The sequence below is a fragment of the Sycon ciliatum genome, chromosome 9, assembly GCF_964019385.1.
Source record: "Sycon ciliatum chromosome 9, ocSycCili1.1, whole genome shotgun sequence".
NCBI classification, from domain to species: domain Eukaryota; kingdom Metazoa; phylum Porifera; class Calcarea; order Leucosolenida; family Sycettidae; genus Sycon; species Sycon ciliatum.
The window spans coordinates 4,690,064-4,710,209 of NC_088651.1; the positions used below are offsets into that span (position 1 = coordinate 4,690,064).

General features: G+C 45.3%; 1 protein-coding gene across 1 annotated transcript; it reads left to right on the plus strand.

The window, feature by feature from the left end:
- The first annotated feature begins 9 nt into the window (after positions 1 to 9).
- LOC135825139 (putative sperm motility kinase W) lies at positions 10 to 18,530 on the plus strand. Its single transcript, XM_065337873.1, has 7 exons — positions 10 to 24; positions 1,267 to 1,426; positions 5,062 to 5,176; positions 6,518 to 6,573; positions 11,507 to 11,630; positions 16,508 to 16,647; positions 18,508 to 18,530. The coding sequence occupies exons 1-7, from the start codon at positions 10 to 12 to the stop codon at positions 18,528 to 18,530; spliced, it is 633 nt and encodes a 210-aa protein (XP_065193945.1).
- The last annotated feature ends 1,616 nt before the right edge of the window (positions 18,531 to 20,146 follow it).

Genomic DNA, 20,146 nt, shown 5'->3' on the forward strand with positions numbered 1-20,146 from the left:
GATTTGTACATGTATGCTCAGAAAGTGAGTAACCAGCCCCATAGTGCGCGTTTGCTTGGTGCTCGTCTTTAAAATTGTTACGATGCATGTTATCTCCGACGCCACCCGCAATTTCACGTCAAATTTGGCGTAAAACTCCAAATTTCGACGTGAACTGCCGGTCATTCGCGTTGTTTTTCGAAGCGCCAGCCAAATAAGGGAAAGAGTTGGTGGACAAGCCGTTGATTATTCATTGTAATATCAAAAAAGTATTCTTTCTAGACCAAAGAGTGGTATATTTGATAAAAAGAATTAATAACGATAGAAATAGTAACTGATTTGAGGGAAAGAGACGAAAGAAATATTTACGATACTTCTCCAGGCGTTTCATTGTTCTGAACAACATCGTCAGTGGAGTCTTCGTCTGTCTTTATTCACTGACGATGTTGTTCAGAACAACTAAACGTCTGGAGAAGTATCGTTAATATTTCTATCGTTAAAAAAAAATTATCAAATAAGGGAGCTGAACTTTAGCATCACCTCGGAAATAATGTGCATCTTAACCTCTCTTACGAAGACCCTTACGAAGAAGACCCAAGACAATTCCCCATCATTCAGAGAGATTCCTTTTTGATACACTGCATTTACAATTCTCACCACCCCGAAGCTCACCTTTAATATTATTATGCGATTTTCTCAACACTGCGAAGATATACAAATAATCTACGTGGAGATAAAGGTTTAATAATAACTACGAAAAGTATGAATGCCGCAGACATCACCACGCAACATGACAATTTGTTCAGGTTTTAGATTGTGTGTTTCCAGAATCGATTTTCAAGCTGACACTGTTTAAGAAAAGAAATATTCAATGAAATGCAATGACAAACGTGGCGTTTTCGCAGCGAGGATCATCATAATAATATTTCCGGGGGCTCAAATCATAATTCAAAGCCAACCGGGGCATGCAGTAGCGTAGGAAGTTTACTACGAGCAGGTCCCGTCACCTGCAATTACATGTCCCACAAACAGTGAAATGCATGCTGCTAGATTAGTTATGCTCCAATTTGCATGAATGTCATACTGCGCAGCGGGTTTTTTTTCTTTTTTCTGAAAGTGCACATGCCTACATCGAATGGAAGAGAAAAACAACAACAACATCAAGAGAACATAGGGGACTACAAAGGGCTGGTGATGTTGGTTCCATTATGGGAGCCAAGGACCATGTGTTAGCCCTTGCCGATGGTTTTCTCCCCCTGCTCGGTAATCTGTTGCTGTGTCGTACAGGTTGCAATCAAGCAGAGTTTCGAAGATCGGAGGTCATTGGTGGCGCTGGACAGGGAGGCACAAGCACTGCGTGTATTTCGCCACCCGGTGATTCCTTTCTATTTTGCATCCATAGTCACAGCATGGGGGTGGTGTGTTATCCGGGAGCTGGTAGAGGGCGGTAAGCAGGTTTTGAAATCCAATATAACGTTATCAGTTTATGTGCAATTGCAGTGTCTTTCTATTTCTGAAGTCTCGTCACTATTGCCGATACCTCCCAAGGTCTTCCTCACGCCAACATCACACGAAGAGTACATGATCACCCACCCATAATCATGCGTGATGTGCACATTGGAAGCGATGCTCACTGGCGACGCTTCCCTATATAGTGCGATGAAATGGCAACAAAATGCATCTGAGCATTCCAGCGGTCGCTCTTTCGTAGTCGTACAATACCGTGTTGGGTCTTTGCGATGTGATTGCAACGCTCAAGGGTTCGGGTTTCAGGTCCCAGACCTGTACATGCAGGCACAACTACAAACGCTTGACCTGGGAGTTCTCAGGTGGCCTCTCATCCTGAAGCCAATTCCCCTTATTCTCTTTCATCGCCACAAACAAACAAACAACGCGAAACCCGCCCGTTAAGCAACCTTCATTTCACAATACCATTCCACTAAAAACTATGCCCAGGACAATAATGATGGACCACAGGCAGCTCAAATATGTCTTCGGCCTAAACAAATGTACGGTAAAACCTGTAACTAAAGACCACGGTGACTAGCGACCAGCCTGGTACTACAGACCACTTCACCCGGTGCGGACGGTCTCACATTCATTATTATGATTGTGCGGTGCAAACCTCTAATTAAGGTGGCAGACTACCCAAAAATTCGCTGAAAAATCGAATTTGTAAATTCATATTGAGTGCTACGTCAGTTGAAAGAGCATGAATACCGTATTTCCGCAAATATAAGGCCGTCCTCGTATACAACGCCTTCCTTGTATACAAGGCCGGGGCAGGGGGCGATTGAAAAAATAAAAGACCGTCTCCGATTAGAAGACCGGACCTACTAAATGAGTCTTTGTTCTTGTGTTAAAAATGGAAGACCGTGCTCAAACTGTGGGAAAAAATAGAAGACCGTGCTCAAACTGTGTAGAAGAAAATGGAAGAACGGGGGTAAAACTGTGTGGCGAGAAATAGAAGACCAGGGTCAAACTGGGTTGAAAGAATAAAAGACCGTCCTCGAATACAAGACCGTCCTCGATTATAAGGCCGGGTTAGGGCGAGGTTGAAAAAATAGTAGACCGGCCCACTATTTGTGGAAATACGGTAGCTGCAAATTCTCTGAAAATTGTGTCCCGATCTGACCGGCCGTTCAAGAGTTATGGACGAAAATGTGCCCTTGCAAGGAAAGATTTTTTTGTTGCACGCTGTCATTTGTTGGCAGCACTGTATTTGAATGTGAGCAGACCGTGCGCAACTTGTCGTATCTTACATAAGTCCAAAAAATCAGTTTTTGAGCCACGTATTGGGCTGCACGGCGCCGTGCAGCAGGACCTTCGCCAGCACCCTCGTGACGTTGCAGATATGTGGCTTGATTATTGTAGTTGACGTTGCAGATATGTGGCTTGATTATTGTAGTTGACGTTGATTTAGTGACTTTGGCAAGTTTGAGTCGTGTCAAGAAGTCAGGTAGGACTCAGTACTAGGCAGTAGTGAAACGTGAGTGGTAGTCTTTGCCGGTTTCTGAGGGTATCCTGGATTTGGTGTGCAGCGCTGTGGAAATGGCTTGCTGTGGAGGTCCCAGCACTGGATGTTGTATCAAAGGTACGACCTCGTAGCACGTGCTAAACCTAAACAAATTCAAAAATTGACTTGGGTCAGTGGGAGTGTGTGAGAGAACGCCCACTCGTTCCGTTGTGACAGATTCCAGGGCCTCGTTGAGGTGCCCTACCCCATCACCCATGGCTGCTTCTGGACTTGTTCTAGGTTTGAGTCCCGCGCACGAACAGAATGAGCACGAAAATGTGAAAAAATTGTAAATGCATTTGTTTGGCTCCTGGGTGGCTCGCACACCGTGGCACTATGCCGGAAATTTGAGTTTTTCCGGCCTGGAAAGCCTGTCAGTGAGGCGCAAGAACTTGTAAATCATGTCCTGAGGGCCAGCATAGTGGCAGGAGTGTGTGGTCAAAATTTCACTCAAATGCATTGAGAAACACCAAAGTTACGGTCAATTGAATGCCATATGAAATTTATGGGTAGGCTGCCCCCTTAAGGACCACCTGCCACTAAAGACCAATTTTTTTGGCCCCAAAGGGGTGATCTTCAGTTACCGGTTTTACTGTATTCCAGGAAAATGTAACTTTGGTGGCTAGCTGCTTGGACTAGACCGCCAAACAAGTGTGGGAACGAAGGCCGACAAGATGCTCGTGACAACGCGGTCGGTGAATGAAGCACAGCGTGAACGTGCTCGACAGAAGCAATTCTTCATTCCATCATGTCTCAAAATGTTTCGAAACCCCAAAGGCATAAATTTAACTGACTGCGGCCCATATTAGAATCTTTTTTTACTGGTATCCTGCTGCCTACGTTGACACAAGGACGAATGCGTAATAGCGGGTGGGGCAACACATCTCCTGTGTCTGTGTGCACGGTAGAGTAAGTTATCTGTTCTCGTTGTGATACTTCATCATTATTATCACTGTACTTAAAACAATAGGAGGACACAAAAAGTGTTTTTACTCCGAGTTTCACGCACTTAGGCCTCGGTCACACTACGGCAAGTTTGAAGCTGGACGCAGGGTCAAGTCGCAGCACTTGACGCAGACGCGGGGTCACACAGTGTTTTGTTTTTCTTGCAGCTGGCGCATTTGTCTACGTCACAAAATCACCAAAATGCTGACACGGATTCCCACGGAAACGCCACGGAAACCGGCCTTTTGCTTATTATACAAAAAATTGTCGGACAAAATTTTCAATTTTTTTATTAATTTTTGATTACAAGAAGACGAAAGGTCCACGCGTGCACGATCGTTGTTGTTTCTTTCCGAATTTGAAGCCATTTTCAGTTGTGTCATGGATCAGGCAAGAAAAGTCCGCATCGCAGCTGTGTTTCTCCTGACTTCGTCATACTAGTAGTCCTTTTTGGGGCTCTTGACGACAACACAACACTCACAAGTCAACAGCCTCCAGTTGGCCGATGACCCACTCAAACAACTGGTCCTTTCTCGACTTTATTTTCTTCTCAGAAAACGCCTCGCTCTTCCGCCAGGTTCGGAGCAGAGCAGCATCGGCCTCGTAGGTCCACGGACTCATCTCGGGAAAAAAGAGGAAACAAAACAAACCTTGAAGAGACGAATGTCGAATCATCGTATGACTCCTCAACTCGAGCAACTGTCTTGAAACTAATTTTACTTGAAAGACACTGTTTTTCCGCCAAGCGTCACTCCCATCAGCGGCAACGCAGCCGATTTCCCCACATCATACGCAGCAGCGTCTGACACTCAAACTTGCCGCGTTTGCGTCAGTTGCCATGGAAAAGCTCATGATTCTGACGCTGATGCAGCATTTTTGCCGTAGTGTGACCGAGGGCTAAGCGATCATCAGAAAACAGTAAGTGAGAAATCTGGATCAGTATTGGTTTATATACTCACAAAGCAAAGTGTAAATAGCTGCAGCATGGCGCAAATCTAAAAGTTAAGAATGGCGGCAGTGCCAAGCGTAAATGACTGCATCATGGGGCAAATCTAAAAGTGTGAATGACAGCAGTGGTGAAAGGTGACAACCACTGTACTTATTCTGTTCTCTGCTTCTAGTTACTCTGGATTTGTCACCAGGCTTTGGCGATCCAACTGAATTCGAGGCAGCCAGAATCTTTGGTCAGTTGACGGACGGTCTTAGCTACATACATGCATTGGGCGGCATACATGGGTAGGTGGCCTAGTTCTACTTTCTTTACGTAGTTCCACTCAATCTGCTCTCAGAGATGTTACTCCCATGCTTCTCCGTCTTGACCATTACTTTTCTTCTTTAATTATTTTACTCAGCATGGTTGGCTAACAACAACATCTCCCGTACTGGCTGATTTTCTTTTCATGCTATGAGGTGTTGTCTATAATATTAATAATAATGATTACCTCCTTTGTGGACTCATCAGCGCAGCACAGACAAATGGGGCAGAATGACAGAGAAATGAAAACATGAATTTTCAAAAAGACGGACTGCTCATTGTTTCCTCAAAGAGTCTGCACTACTTGGGTCTGGCGGTGATTGTTTCGTATCACCGTTCGTTTGGCATCCACTGGCTCTGCTGCATGCTACACTTCTATTAGGCGCCGTCCACAAATATCGATATTCTTTAGAGAAGATATTCGTTCGCTTGGGGGGGGGGTGGGGGGTGGGGAGGGTTTTTTTGTCCCTGTTCGTCTCGTTCCTTTGAAAAATATCGATCTCTAACTTTGGGCGGGCACTGTGCAAACATGCAGTTGATGATCTAGCCAGAGTGGAAGTCAACCCCAACAATACAGCCATGGCAAGGTTGAGAGAGTCAGAATGTGGCAAAGTAAACCTTGGTGTATGTTGAATTTGGAGTTCCTGTTGGTCCCGTTTCGCGAGGAGATTACACTTCATTAAAAAATATCGACTCCCTGCATACACGTGTTTCTGTTCGTTTTGAGGGGAGAGGGAGGGAACCAGGGCCCCGGGGGAGGGAGGGGGCCCAGGGCCCGGGGAGATATGAACAAATAATTATCGTCTTGAAAAAATATCGATATTTCCGGACAGCCCCTTACGGGGCCACTATTCATACACTGTAGCTGGTTACATGTTGTCCTTCGTTAGGTCAAGTCGGTAGGAAGCGTCCTAGCTCTTGTGCCCGAAGCTGCCAACTCCTTTTCCGCTTTTCATTAAATATTTCCTCTACACAAAAACATCCGTTTTGGAACAGGGTTTTCTTTCAGGATGACCAGGTTATGAAGACCATGCCGCCGAAATGATTTGGAGCATTTAAAAGGGGTCAGCGAGATGCGTTATATAAAATCACTTCTCATGCCAGGTGCATGAATCTGATTTAAGATTGGAGCGGTTTCTACGTCCCCACATTGATGAGCATATTATATTGGTGCAAGGAATCTTGTCAAGATTTGTCAAATATATGCGGCCCAGTTTTCAGGCCTGCATATAGGTGTAATAGCGCGAATGAAAATTCCATAATCAAATGCGATGATATCTCATGGTTGTACCTTTTGTTAATCATTGTGTTTCCTCCTCCAGAGATATATGTGCAAAGAACGTCATGGTGACTCCAGAAGGCAACGTTAAACTGATTGGTAAGCACAATCAACACCCGTTCCACTGCTTGTACTTTATCGTGCATGTACTGTACTGCTCAATGTACTCCAGTCGCGTTAGTCAGTTTTCCTCCTTGCACGATTTCGCAGCCCAGTGTTCGCGGATATAATTATCGCTGCGCACCACCCAGCCCGTGGTACTTGAGTGACTTGACTGGCTTTCCTCGAGTATCATTAAATACGAGGGACCACGTACCAAGAAATCCAGAACAATCATTTACCAGGAAATAAAACCACCCTAAGTGATCAGATCATGTTTAATGAGAAACAAATTACGACCAGCTATTTGTACTCATAAAAAGGACACACTTCAGGCTCATTACAAACATCTTGAAAGTTTTTGTCTTCACAAGTATACTTTCAAGCCTTCTCATCAGGTGAAATACAGGCAAGGGAAAAGCCTTATTCCACAACACGCACGATCCACTCGACCACGGAGGGGACGTCCAGCAAAGAATCATCCTGGTACAAGATGGTCCAACGCAGCGGCATCAACACAAAGGAACGTCACCTCACAATTAACTAGACCACCAGAAAAACAACCGGACAAGACACCTACGTGCGTGGCAGTGACAGGAACCGCATCAACCAGAAGAATAACAAGATCGGCAACGGCGGCGATGGCAGCGACTAAAGCACAGACAGAGGCAACGGCTAGGGTCCACTCGACTAGCCATGTGAAATCGGATGTGTCCACCGCACATGCTGATTGTTCTGATGTTAGTTCTGATAAGTATGAGTCGTCCATTGCTAGTCATTTGTTTGAGCATCCTGATTGTCGTGCTGTGTATTCGGATGATTGTTTTTCGATTGTGTCACGTGTACGCAGTGCTAGATTGCTGAATGTTTTGGAAGCTGTATACATCCACACAAGGAAACCCAACCTTTGCAAGCAGAAACAAATCAAATTCACACTTAGGCTGTTAGGTAGGTCGTCAAAACCTCGTTAGTTACATGTATGTCCAGTGGTTGTCTCTTGTTGTCGCACTACATGTCGCGCTTATTGAGTTTTCTCGCATTTGCACCTTTGTGTCATTATTGCAATTTTCGCTGTTTACTTTAGCTATCTTCTTTCTTTCTTTCTTTCTTTCTTTTTGCGCTGTTTTACCACCTTCTTACTGTATTTAATCCACTGTTCCTGTTCCTTTTCCCTTGCCTGTATTTCACCTGATGAGAAGGCTTGAAAGTATACTTGTGAAGACGAAAACTTTCAAGATGTTTGTAATGAGCCTGAAGTGTGTCCTTTTTATGAGTATTATCGCATTTTTGTCTCAGAGGAAACTGTTTACCTATTTGAAATCGAGACATAGTAGTGAAGAGGTAGAGTCCCTTAACCAGGTATTGTCTGTTCGTGGTCGTCTCAACAATGTCAGATATAACTTATCATTCCTGTTGGACTGTCTTCATGGTGGTGTCGTCCCGAGAAGGATCCAGAAGCGGGTTCAGCGCTGTAAGCCGCACGATGTTGCAAAGATTGAGAAGGTATTGTTGCGTGATGAGATAGCAATGGCGATGATGGATCGGGATAGGTTGTTGTCAAGTTACCGTTCGGTTATATCTCGCGTCCGTGGGTTTCTTAGCCCATTTGACTATATTCGTTTCTCGCGTCTTATTGGTGAATGTGACAGTAAACAGCGGAGCAAGTTAGTTGCCAGGTACTCACGACAGTTAGAACTTTTGCGTAAAGATCGCTTTGGCTCATTCAAGTGCCGTGATGAGTTCATTGTTAATTTAGCAGGAATTGAACTGTCGGATGCACAAAGAGAGTTGTTGTGCCGGGGTATGGACTATGGTTTACCTTGCAAGCCTGGCCGCGAGGAGGTCTATGCACAATTTGAGTTGTTTCACGATCGGTTGTCTGGTTCCCTCCCTAAGTCATCTGAGTCATATGACGTTGCCGCGACCAAGCTCTCTGCTGTGGCAGTTGACTACCTTGATGCGCGGAGTGATACGGCGCAATACCCTATATCTCCTCAACATTACAAAGCTCGTAAAGAGTTACGCAATAATCCAGATATAGTCATCACAAGGCCTGACAAGGGTCGAGCCGTAGTAATTTTGAAGAAAGCCGAATATATTGCTAAGACCCTTCACATTCTTTGCGATGCCTCTAAGTTTGTTAAGTTAGGACCCGTCGAGTCACATGATCGTACCTCTATAATTGAAGATAAATTATGCGCCTTTCTTGATAGGTTGGTTGAGTCGAAGGAACTGATTGACTATGAGGCTAAGCTGCTTAAGCCTTTGGGTTCAGCTCGCCCTAGAATGTATGGCTTACCGAAGATTCATAAGAGGGATTGTCCTGTCCGGCCCATCCTTTCTATGTTAGGTTCTCCCCAGTATAAGATTTCTCGCTGGCTGTGTAGAATGTTGCAACCCGTTTTAGAATTATACAGTCGGTATGTAGTTCGCGATAGTTTTCAATTTGTCGATATTCTGCGCGACCACTCCTTCCCCGATACCTATGTTATGTGCTCTTACGATGTTGTTAGTCTGTTCACAAATGTCCCTTTGGATAAAGTCATTGATATTTGCTGCGAAACGCTATATCATCGCTCACTATGTCCGCCTGGCGAGTTACGTGAAGATTCGTTCCGCGAAATGATCCGCTTGGTAACGTCAGGTGTGGAGTTTTCCTTTGATGGTGTCATGTATCGACAGATTGATGGTGTTGCTATGGGTTCGCCCCTTGGTCCTGTTTTGGCAAATATATTTGTTGGTTATTACGAATGTCAGATTCCGGTTAGTTTGATGCCCCCATTGTATGTGAGATTTGTCGATGATTCTTTCTCGTATTTTCAGTCTGAGGCTCAGTGCCTCCAATTTCGTGATCTGCTGAGGAAGGTTGTTGATGGTATGTTGGATTTCACGTGTGAATTTGAGGAGTCAGATCGTCTACCTTTTCTTGATGTGCTCGTTGAGAAGTCAATTGATGGTGGTGTTGTCACGTCGGTCTATCGCAAGCCTACGTTCACTGGCTTGTACATTGTTTGGGATTCGTTTTGCGCGACACTGTATAAGATCAATTTGTTGCGTAATTTGGTGGATCGTGCACGTCGCCTTTGTTCGTCTTCAAGGTTGGAGCAGGAGTTGGAGAAGTTACGTGCGCTTTTTCGTCTCAATGGATACCCCGAGTCTGTTATTGTGAAGTATGTAACTGAGACCAGTCCAAAGAAGAATGCTGAGGTTTCCACTAATCCAGTATACCTATGTTTACCGTGGAAGGGCGAGTCAGTATCACGTATGGTTCAGCGTCGGGTTAAGTCTGCCGTGGAGTCTAATTACCATAATGTTCATATTCGCTTCATCTACTCCACGGTGCGTGCGTTCACGGTGAGGAAGGACGTCCTACCTACAGGCCAATTATCCAAGTTGATTTATCACTTCGAGTGTCGGCAATGTGAGAGCCGATATGTAGGTAGGACTCTTCAACATCTGGACGCACGCATCCGACAACACGCACCGCTACACCTTATTCCACAACACGCACGATCCACTCGACCACGGAGGGGACGTCCAGCAAAGAATCATCCTGGTACAAGATGGTCCAACGCAGCGGCATCAACACCAAGGAACGTCACCTCACAATTAACTAGACCACCAGAAAAACAACCGGACAAGACACCTACGTGCGTGGCAGTGACAGGAACCGCACCAACCAGAAGAATAACAAGATCGGCAACGGCGGCGATGGCAGCGACTAAAGCACAGACAGAGGCAACGGCTAGGGTCCACTCGACTAGCCATGTGAAATCGGATGTGTCCACCGCACATGCTGATTGTTCTGATGTTAGTTCTGATAAGTATGAGTCGTCCATTGCTAGTCATTTGTTTGAGCATCCTGATTGTCGTGCTGTGTATTCGGATGATTGTTTTTCGATTGTGTCACGTGTACGCTGTGCTAGATTGCTGAATGTTTTGGAAGCTGTATACATCCACACAAGGAAACCCAACCTTTGCAAGCAGAAACAAATCAAATTCACACTTAGGCTGTTAGGTAGGTCGTCAAAACCTCGTTAGTTACATGTATGTCCAGTGGTTGTCTCTTGTTGTCGCACTACATGTCGCGCTTATTGAGTTTTCTCGCATTTGCACCTTTGTGTCATTATTGCAATTTTCGCTGTTTACTTTAGCTATCTTCTTTCTTTCTTTCTTTCTTTTTGCGCTGTTTTACCACCTTCTTACTGTATTTAATCCACTGTTCCTGTTCCTTTTCCCTTGCCTGTATTTCACCTGATGAGAAGGCTTGAAAGTATACTTGTGAAGACAAAAACTTTCAAGATGTTTGTAATGAGCCTGAAGTGTGTCCTTTTTATGAGTATTATCGCATTTTTGTCTCAGAGGAAACTGTTTAGCTATTTGTACAGTAGTAGAATATCATCGGTACCTTCAGTCCTCCAAGTTCGGTGACGGGGTGATTTTCATTGTCGAGTTATAGTTCATGAGTTTGTCGCAGTGTCTTACCTGTCTTGGCGTCAGCCTATAACGTTCGTCACTCTTTGTGGCCGTGGGGCATACTCCTTCCAGTTTCGTTCCTTAATGTATCACTTTATGACTGTATTATTCCGTTACCTTGGTAGTCTGTATTGCTATGTATGTCATAATGCGTACCATTTTTTCCCCAGGTTCTTATACTTCTTAGTTCTTTGTCTTTTTTATAAGATTTTTTTAGAGATTAAAATCTGGTAAATTTGAAACTGCCAAATATTTACTAGTATGATAAAACAAAGGCCAAAGGCTTAAAGCAGCCATTGGGCTAAATCAACGGGTCAAGAATATGCGAGATATGCGGAGGTGTAAATTAAGGACTTCAATCGTAAAAAAAACTGGAGCCGTTGTGACCAGTGAAAGCGATAGTTCATTTAACGAACTTGTTGCATCTCTTGTGTGGGTTATTATCCCTGTTTTGTAGATTACGGAAATTGCGTTCCGCATAATACAGTGGAGCACGACAACAGTATTAGCCCCTGCAAAGCCCCGGAACTCATGTTCGAACCTAGACGCCCAAGGGGGCGGAAGGCGGATATGTTTGACTTGTAAGCACAAATCTCTCTCTGTCTCGCTCGCTGTCTCTTTCTCTCTCTCAATTTCCCTCTCTCTCCCTCTCTCTGTGTCTCGCTCGCTGTTTGCCCCTCTCTCTCTCTCTCTCTCTCTCTCTCTCTCTCTCTTTCTCTCTCTCTCTCTCTCTCTCTCTCTTTCTCTCTCTATCTATCTATCTATCTATCTATCTCTCTCTCTCTTTCTTTCTTTCGCACTCTCGCATGCCTGGTTTGAGGGGTTGCAAGTGGATTGGTTTGTTATGTTGCCTGATGATTGCTAACTCAAGAAACTCGCCGTAGCAACAGGTTTCCTTGGTGGCAGGGATCACAGCAGCACCAAGGGGTATCGAGGGTCGAGTGATCCACAGCCGGCGATTGACGGCATTCCGAGTACAGGAAACTGTGGACTGCGCCGATAGCTCAGGAATGGCTAGATAACTACGAAGAGCGCAGCGTTAGTGGTCATCACTATACTCTTTAATGTTTAACATTTGCCCGATACAGGGGCTGCAAAGAAACGGGTATGGTTGTTCAAGCTGCGCGTGAGGAGTATTGTCCGCCTGCACTGCGCTTGCTCCCGAGGCAAGCCCAATCTTGTAGGCAGCAAGTGCAGCGTGGTGAGTTAGCTGTACGATGCATACGATGTGCATGTAGATGTACACAATCATTTGTAGGTTCCACTCAGAGAACTTTGCCATGAGCTGCAAAGCATCCATTTTAAAGAAATCTGCTGATACTTAGATTTTGAGGTTTTTTATTTTTATGGTTCGATTCTTATCATTCATTCTTGTTAGTCTTCATGCTCCTTGAGTTCTACCGCTGCGCAATGTTGTTCAGGGACTCTTTGGGCGCGTTCTAATTGTCACTCTTTGACGTTTCGAGGAGTTTCGTTTTTTTCTGAAATGGTGGCCTGATTGGCCTCTTCAGGAAAAGAAGCCCCTCGAAACTCCACAACCTTATTCGATGGGAGAGGTGGGTTAGCTCCGAAGAGTTTGGAATGGCCAGACCACATAGTACGTGGAGATGGTCGATCTGATCGGACGTCATCATCGCCATGACAATTCCACTGAAAACCTCCTAAATGATAGAAACCGTTCTGATGGGACACTCCAACTATCCTGTTAAAAAACTGTGTTGGAACCGTTGATGAAGACAATTCCAACGCGCCCTTAGTAAGGTGTAAAGAATCAAGTCAGAGTACAGTGAAACCTGTCAAGGCGACCACTCGGATAAGGCGACCACCTGTCCCAGAGGACCACTGTTACTAGGACCAAGGGATGCTATTTCCGGTCTAATGACCCTGGATAAGGAGACCACCTGGCCATGGAGACCACATTTTGAATGTCCCTTGAGTTGTCGTCTTAGACAGGTTTCACTGTAATTAATACTACACGCACCATCAAGTAGTTTGCAGACGCTGTTGGCGTGCGCTGTACAACACAGTCTGGCAATTTTCGTCATGCCTCCCCTTGCAGTACTCTCTTTGTTTCTCTCCTTATTTTTCAGTTCGCCGTGGTTGGCTACCACCCGACTTCTCATATATATATTGGCAGTCTTCTGACGAGCCAGGAGATGTTGAATTAATAATAATTTGTAAGAAAGGGTTTGCTCCCCACACCGAAGCTCGCGCTATTCCGCCGACTTTACTTGACACTTGACTGACTCACGACTGCCATCCAGAGCACACGAGAGGTCCATCGAACCTTCGACTCGGAAAACCTGCAAGAAAGCACCACTCCCTGCTCAAAACACAGTTTTTCGGGGAATTCACCCCTCATCAGTTGAGCTTGAGTAGGCTGAGGAAGATTGTGCCTGAAGAGCACTACTTATATAGTGCTCTCCAGGCACAAACATCACCAGGGATACAAACTTACAGGGACGCTCCGTTTTCAGCGCGACAAACACTTCGTGAACACCAGATAGCAGCGTGAGTCAGTGTCGCTCCTGAAGGTTCGATGGACCTCTCGTGTACTCTGGATGGCAGTCGTGAGTCAGTCAAGTGTCAAGTAAAGTCGGCGGAATAGCGCGAGCTCCGGTGTGGGGAGCAAACCCTTTCTTACAAATTATCGCCGAAGTCGCAACCACTACTTAATAACAATAATGTTAATTATACACGATATGTGTCCCGATGCGTGCACTGAGAAACACCTTCTGTAAGGAAACCTCCACTTCCACTTCTGTATAGTTCCCGAGATGGGTGCGGGAAAAATGTATGTTGAAATTGAACGGTAAAACCTGGTGTAAGCGACCTCTGTGTTTAGCGACCACCGGCTCTTAACGACCGTTTTTCCATGCACGGACAGTTCCACACGTACACAGACACTGTGGGACATACCTGGTTCTAAAGACCACCTGGCTAATACGAACTCTTTTCCTTGCACGGCGGAGTTGTCGTTTAAGGGGGCAGCCTACCCATAAATTTCATATGGCATTCAATTGACCGTAACTTTGGTGTTTCTCAATGGATTTGAGTGCAATTTTGACCACACACTCATGCCACTATGCTGGCTCTCAGGACATGATTTACAAGTTCTTGCGCCTCACTGACAGGCTTTCCAGGCCGGAAAAACTCAAATTTCCGGCATAGTGGCACGGTGTGCGAGCCACCCAGGAGCCAAACAAATGCATTTACAATTTTTTTACATTTTCGTGCTCCTGTAACAGGTAGCCGAGTGGTAGGCGCGGTGCAATTAACAAGAATTACTTTTATTCTACTTCTTTCAGGTACACACCTGAAATATAATTATTAGTGAAAGAAGAAGCGGCAAAATAACTGACTTTCTCTCCGGTGCACACCTGGAGGTTGAATAGCTCGTTATTATCAAAATCTCTCACCTTCTCATCGAAACAGAAATGCGCAGCCGCTTTTATGCAGCAGACGCCGTACGCTTACATACGGAGATACACTAAATATACATCAGGCAAAGCTCCGCATTAGTTCCGTACTGCTTCCGTATTGGTCGGGCAGGGATACTACACTCCTTCTGTTCGTGCGCGGGACTCAAACCTAGTACAAGTCCAGAAGCAGCCATGGGTGATGGGGTAGGGCCCCTCAACGAGGCCCTGGAATCTGTCACAACGGAACGAGTGGGCGTTCTCTCACACACTCCCACAGACCCAAGTCAATTTTTGAATTTTTTTAGGTTTAGCACGTGCTACGAGGTCGTTTCTTTGATACAACATCCAGTGATGGGACCTCCACAGCAATCCATTTCCACAGCGCTGCACACCAAATCCAGGATACCCTCAGAAACCGGCAAAGACTACCACTCACGTTTCACTACTGCCTAGTACTGGCCTACCTGACTTCTTGACACGACTCAAACTTGCCAAAGTCACTAAATCAACGTCAACTACAATAATCAAGCCACATAATCTGCAACGTCACGAGGGTGCTGGCAAAAGTCCTGCTGCACGGCGGCGGGCTTTGCCCGCCGCCGTGCAGCCCAATACGTGGCTCAAAAACCTGATTTTTTGGACTTAGAGCAAAATTCTGCACACTTTCACGCGTTTCCATGATACGACAAGTTGCGCACGGTCTGCTCACATTCAAATACAGTGCTGCCAACAAATGACAGCGTGCAACAAAAAAATCTTTCCTTGCAAGGGCACATTTTCGGCCATAACTCTTGAACGGCCGGTCAGATCGGGACACAATTTTCAGAGAATTTGCAGCTATTCACACTCTTTCAACTGACGTAGCACTGAATATGAATTTACAAATTCGATTTTTCAGCGAATTTTTGGGTAGTCTGCCACCTTAAGGTGGCAGCCTAATTTCATAATTATGGCTTTCAATTGACCGTAACTTTGGTGTCTCTCAATGGATTTGAGTGAAATTTTGAAATTTTTGTGAATTTTCACCACACACTGCTGCCAAGATCCTGGCCCTCGGGACATGATTTAAAAGTTCTTGCGCCTTACAGACAGGCTTTCCAGGCCGGAAAAACTCCAAATTCCGCCAAAGTGCCACGGTGTGCGAGCCACCCAGGAGCAAAACAAATGCATTTACAATTTTTCACATTTTCTTGCCCATTCTGCTCGTGCGCGGGATCCAAACCTAAAAAAACGTCCAGAAGAAGCCATGGGTGGTGGGATAGGCCCCTCAACGTGGCCCTGGAATCTGTTACAACGGCAGGAGTGGGCGTTCTCTCACAGACTCCCACAGACCCAAGTCAATTCTTGAATTTTGTTGGGTTTAGCGCGTGCTACGAGGTCGTACCTTTGATACAACATCCAGTGATGGGACCTCCACCGCAAGCCATTTCCACAGCACTGCACGCCAAATCCAGGATACTCTCAAAAAATTGGACAAAGACTTCCACTCACGTTGCACTACTGCCTAGTACTGAATCCTACCTGACTTCTTGACACGATTCAAACTTGCCAAAGTCACTAAATCAACGTCAACTACAAGAATCAGGCCGCATATCTGCAACGCCACGAGGGTACCGGCAAAATTCCCGCCGTGCAACCCAATACATGGCTAAAAACGTGATCTTTGGACATGGTTTGCTCAGATTCAATTACATGTACAGTGCTGCCACAAAATGACTGCGTGCAACAAAAAAATCTTTCCTTGCAAGGTCACATTTTCGGCCCTAACTCTAGAACGGCTGGTCAGATCGGGTCAAAATGTTAAGAGATTTTGCAGCTATCCATGCTCTTTCTACAGATGTAGCACTCGATATGAATTAGCCAATTCTATTTTTCAGGGAAATGGGATCAGTTTACACATATTAACGTTATTTGTCCAGTCCCCGAGATTATGTACTATTAGGACTGCAGGTGCTCTCGCCTTAACAACAGTACGAATAATCCCCGCCTAATAATTATCGTCCTTGCCAATGTAATGCGCGCTCTTTCTCGTACAGAGGGCGGCTGATGTACCGGTATTTCAAGAATGGCGAAGAGCCATACAATCTTCCGCCGTTAATTCCGCTGAACGCCGAAAACCTGCAGACACGAATGGAGTCGCCTGAGGATAATATCAGTCTCCTAGGCCTTTCAGACCGTAAGTTTTCGCTCCTTCTTTTTTTTATGAACTGCACTTTAAATTTGAAACTCGGGTGTTGAGCCAATAATATACGTAGAAAGGAAAAGGACATTATGGATACGAGTTAAGAGTAACTCTCCATCAGGACAGCTTCCAAAGCACCTAGACGATCATTGATCGGAGCAAGGAGATCCATAACGGCTGATGAAACAGCTTGCAGGATTGAGTTTTCATCAATCTCTAATCGCGAGAAGAACAGCTCAGATTTTCTAAATCATTTCGTGTCGAGCAGAAATAAAAAAGGCTTTTGTAGCAAGTAACATTACTTAGTCTTTACGATACCGGTACTGTAACCAGATACTATAATATACAATCAGGAAGTGCAACAACTAGGCACAAAACTGACAGAGTACTGAGAAATTCGACGTCCTGATACCTACCTAGCTTGAACATATTTCTGGCGATTCCTGAGGCTGCGTATACACGGAGACGAAACGAAACGAAACGAAACAAAAACGGAACGAAAACTGGCTGGCCTCGAATCGTTTTCAAACCGTTTACACGATAACGGCTGATCGTTTTAAACCGTTTAGACGAAAACGAAAAACGGGCAAACAGGCTGGAGTTAGCACTTGCTGGCTTGCCGCAATGGCGGGAAGTGACACGTTTGTTGGAGTCGGTACGTGCTGGTGGTCGCAAGGGTTAGATATTTCCCGTGAAACGGCCCCGCGCGAAATGGTTTCCATGACCGCGCTCCGTTTCCAATCGTTTTCACTGTTTACACGAGAACGAAAACGTTTTGAAAACGTTTTGTAGTGCGTTTCCATTTCGTTCCGTTAAGGTATCGTTTTCGGGCGTTGTCGTGTCAACAATCTTAGTAAACGCTACGATTTCGTTCAGTTTAGGTCGTACTTCGTTGTCGTGTAAACGAAAATCGTTTTCAATCGTTGTCGTGTAAACGCAGCCTGAGAAAAAGTGGAATGAGGTCTTATTCCGAGCGGAATGAAAATGCACGGAGGGGCTTCGTCGCTGCTTCGTAGACTCTACAAGTACCTGTCCAACAAAGCTTCAAACGCGATTATCGATATAGTATGTTGTCGGACATCGTCCAGGGTAGAGGCTGGTACTGTATAACCTCAGCATAGTTACTTGTTGGTGGTATTTTGACCCTTCGCTCCCTGAGAAAGTGTTCGCCCGGGATCGTTGTTGAACTGGAAATATACCCTCGCACCTCAGCTCTTCATCGTCGTGGGCCTCTAGAACCACAGGGAGACAAGCCGGAACTATTTTTCGAGCCAAAGACCCAAGACCAAAAGAGGCACCGAGCCTGCCACCTCACTTCTACTTACAACGGTGCCTCGTCTCTGTCAAATAAACACAAGAGCTAGAGACGTTTCTGTGACTGATACGAGGTCGAATAGCATGATGAAGCAGCGGCCAAACGACGCCTGCAGACACCCTAATTACGGGCGCTCGTTGATCTACGCCGTGTTTGGCCGCTCCTTCATCATGACTGTCGTCGAGACATGCAGAAACGTACGGCAGAAAATAGGAACTACCAGGACTGGCATGCAGTAGTCTTCGCGAGGCTGCAAACAACAGTTAATACCGCTACTAAAAAAAAAACCATTCCGAGGAAACCCTGCTTGTAGTCTGTCTCATTTTGCCCTCAGATGTTTTGATGCATAGTGATTTTGATGCTCATCATTCGCTTCCTTGTCACTAGACAGTTCTGTCCGTTTGTTTGATACGCTCATTCCAATTCCGCGATGGGTACCAACGTCAATCCATGCCCATTCGGGAATGACCGAACAAATGCAACCCTAGAGGTACACATACTATTTAAACTATCTTTTGATTCATATCTGTCAAATTCAGGCAGGCATAGTGGGATGGTCTAAGACCATGATTGAGAAACAGAGGGTACCAGGTTTAAGTCCTGCTTGGAAGCGGAAGGATTTTTTCCAGCCGTGCTGCGACCCACAGTTAATTGGGAACTCGTGGCCTGGCACGAGGAAAACATGGATGCAGTGAATGGGATTTTCGGTCTTTGACCACTTGCTGGTAAGCTGATCTACTCACCTCCCACCGCTTTAGGAGCTGCATCTGCGCCTTGATCCTTGAAGGGTGGTGGCGTTCCTACGGATGCGGAAAACCCGGCTTCCAGCCGAGTCTCACGCGAACCGTGAAATTTTTTTTGTTGTCAAATTCTATCTTGGCTGACCTTAGTAACCGTCTACACACCTTAGCCTGCAGGACATCAAACATAGCTAGCTGTGCAGTAGTTAGGGTGAGGCTCCAGACTTGGGTGCCATATTCTATTGTGGGGCGTACATATGTAAATTCCTTGGCCGCAGGGCAGCTGGATGAATACAAAACCAAATGCAGCAATATCCATCCCATCACCTCACTTACAGCATGGTTAGTATGCAGCTTCAGCATTGGCAGGAGCAGATTTAAAAAAGTACAATGCTGTCTTCCCCCAGTCAATATACATGTATGTGGGGTGGTGCCTTTGCTGTTTGCGTTATGCAGAGCTCACTGAATTGTCAGTTTTAGAAATATGGTGGGTACATTCGAGCCTGGCTTAAATCTGGCTTTGGAAAAACTATTTTTCCTCACTATCAGGTTCGGCCTCAATTTCTCTGTGCTGCGGTGATGAGTCCACAAAGGACGAAACAGTTCTGTTCGCAGACTGAGTGTATGTTATACATGTGTATGCATCTGACATATCTTTCTCACTTGTACACGTGGTAACCATGGTTACGCTGATCGAAGCTCCTGACAGCAAAGCCCAGTTACGATGCACGAAGCATACCTAGAATAGTAGCCGAGGTGGGGGAATTGACATTATGACACAGTGATGTTGAGCGGTGGTCACATAGTCATAAAAGCAGCATAGTGAACAGGAGAATGAAGATCTAACTGAGTGCCTACTTACGCCCTATAAAGATAGATACAACGGAAACAAAGTATAGACTTTTTGTTAGACTTTTTGTTGCACCGGATTTTCGTTTGGAAAATAGTATAAATTGTTCATATACATCTATTTCCGATACGATTAGTTAGTATGTCTTTTTTCCCATCCCAGATGTAAGTGATATTATCTGTCAGTGCCTGGCTTACGACCCCGATGCCCGAATTAATTGTTCCGACTTCTGGAACCACCATTTCATAAATCTCGCCGTGCATCTCGTCCTCCGTTTTTCACCGAACACCCAAGGTTTCGCGCACCTTTGCTCTACTCATATTTGTGCTCCCCCTGTTCAAGCATACGTTGATGATGCGAGAGAATATTTAAGGTTGTGGGAAAGGAGAGAAACGATAATACCACATCCGAGCTACGAGGGCAATCTGTTCAATAAACTTATCAGCAAGTAAGTTGTATGTTTCTAATTGTCCGCTAACTCCAACGCACCCACTTACACATCATAACCCTCATGATGGGGCAGGCCCTACTTGAACTACAATTTGGTGGATTGTAAATTTTAATTTGAAATCGCAGTGTTTTTGGAGT

Coding starts and splice junctions, on each gene's coding strand:
- LOC135825139 (XM_065337873.1), top strand. Junction 5,177..6,517: donor GCATTGGGCGGCATACATGG/GTAGGTGGCCTA, acceptor TTCCTCCTCCAG/AGATATATGTGCAAAGAACG. Junction 16,648..18,507: donor TCTCCTAGGCCTTTCAGACC/GTAAGTTTTCGC, acceptor TGTCAAATTCAG/GCAGGCATAGTGGGATGGTC.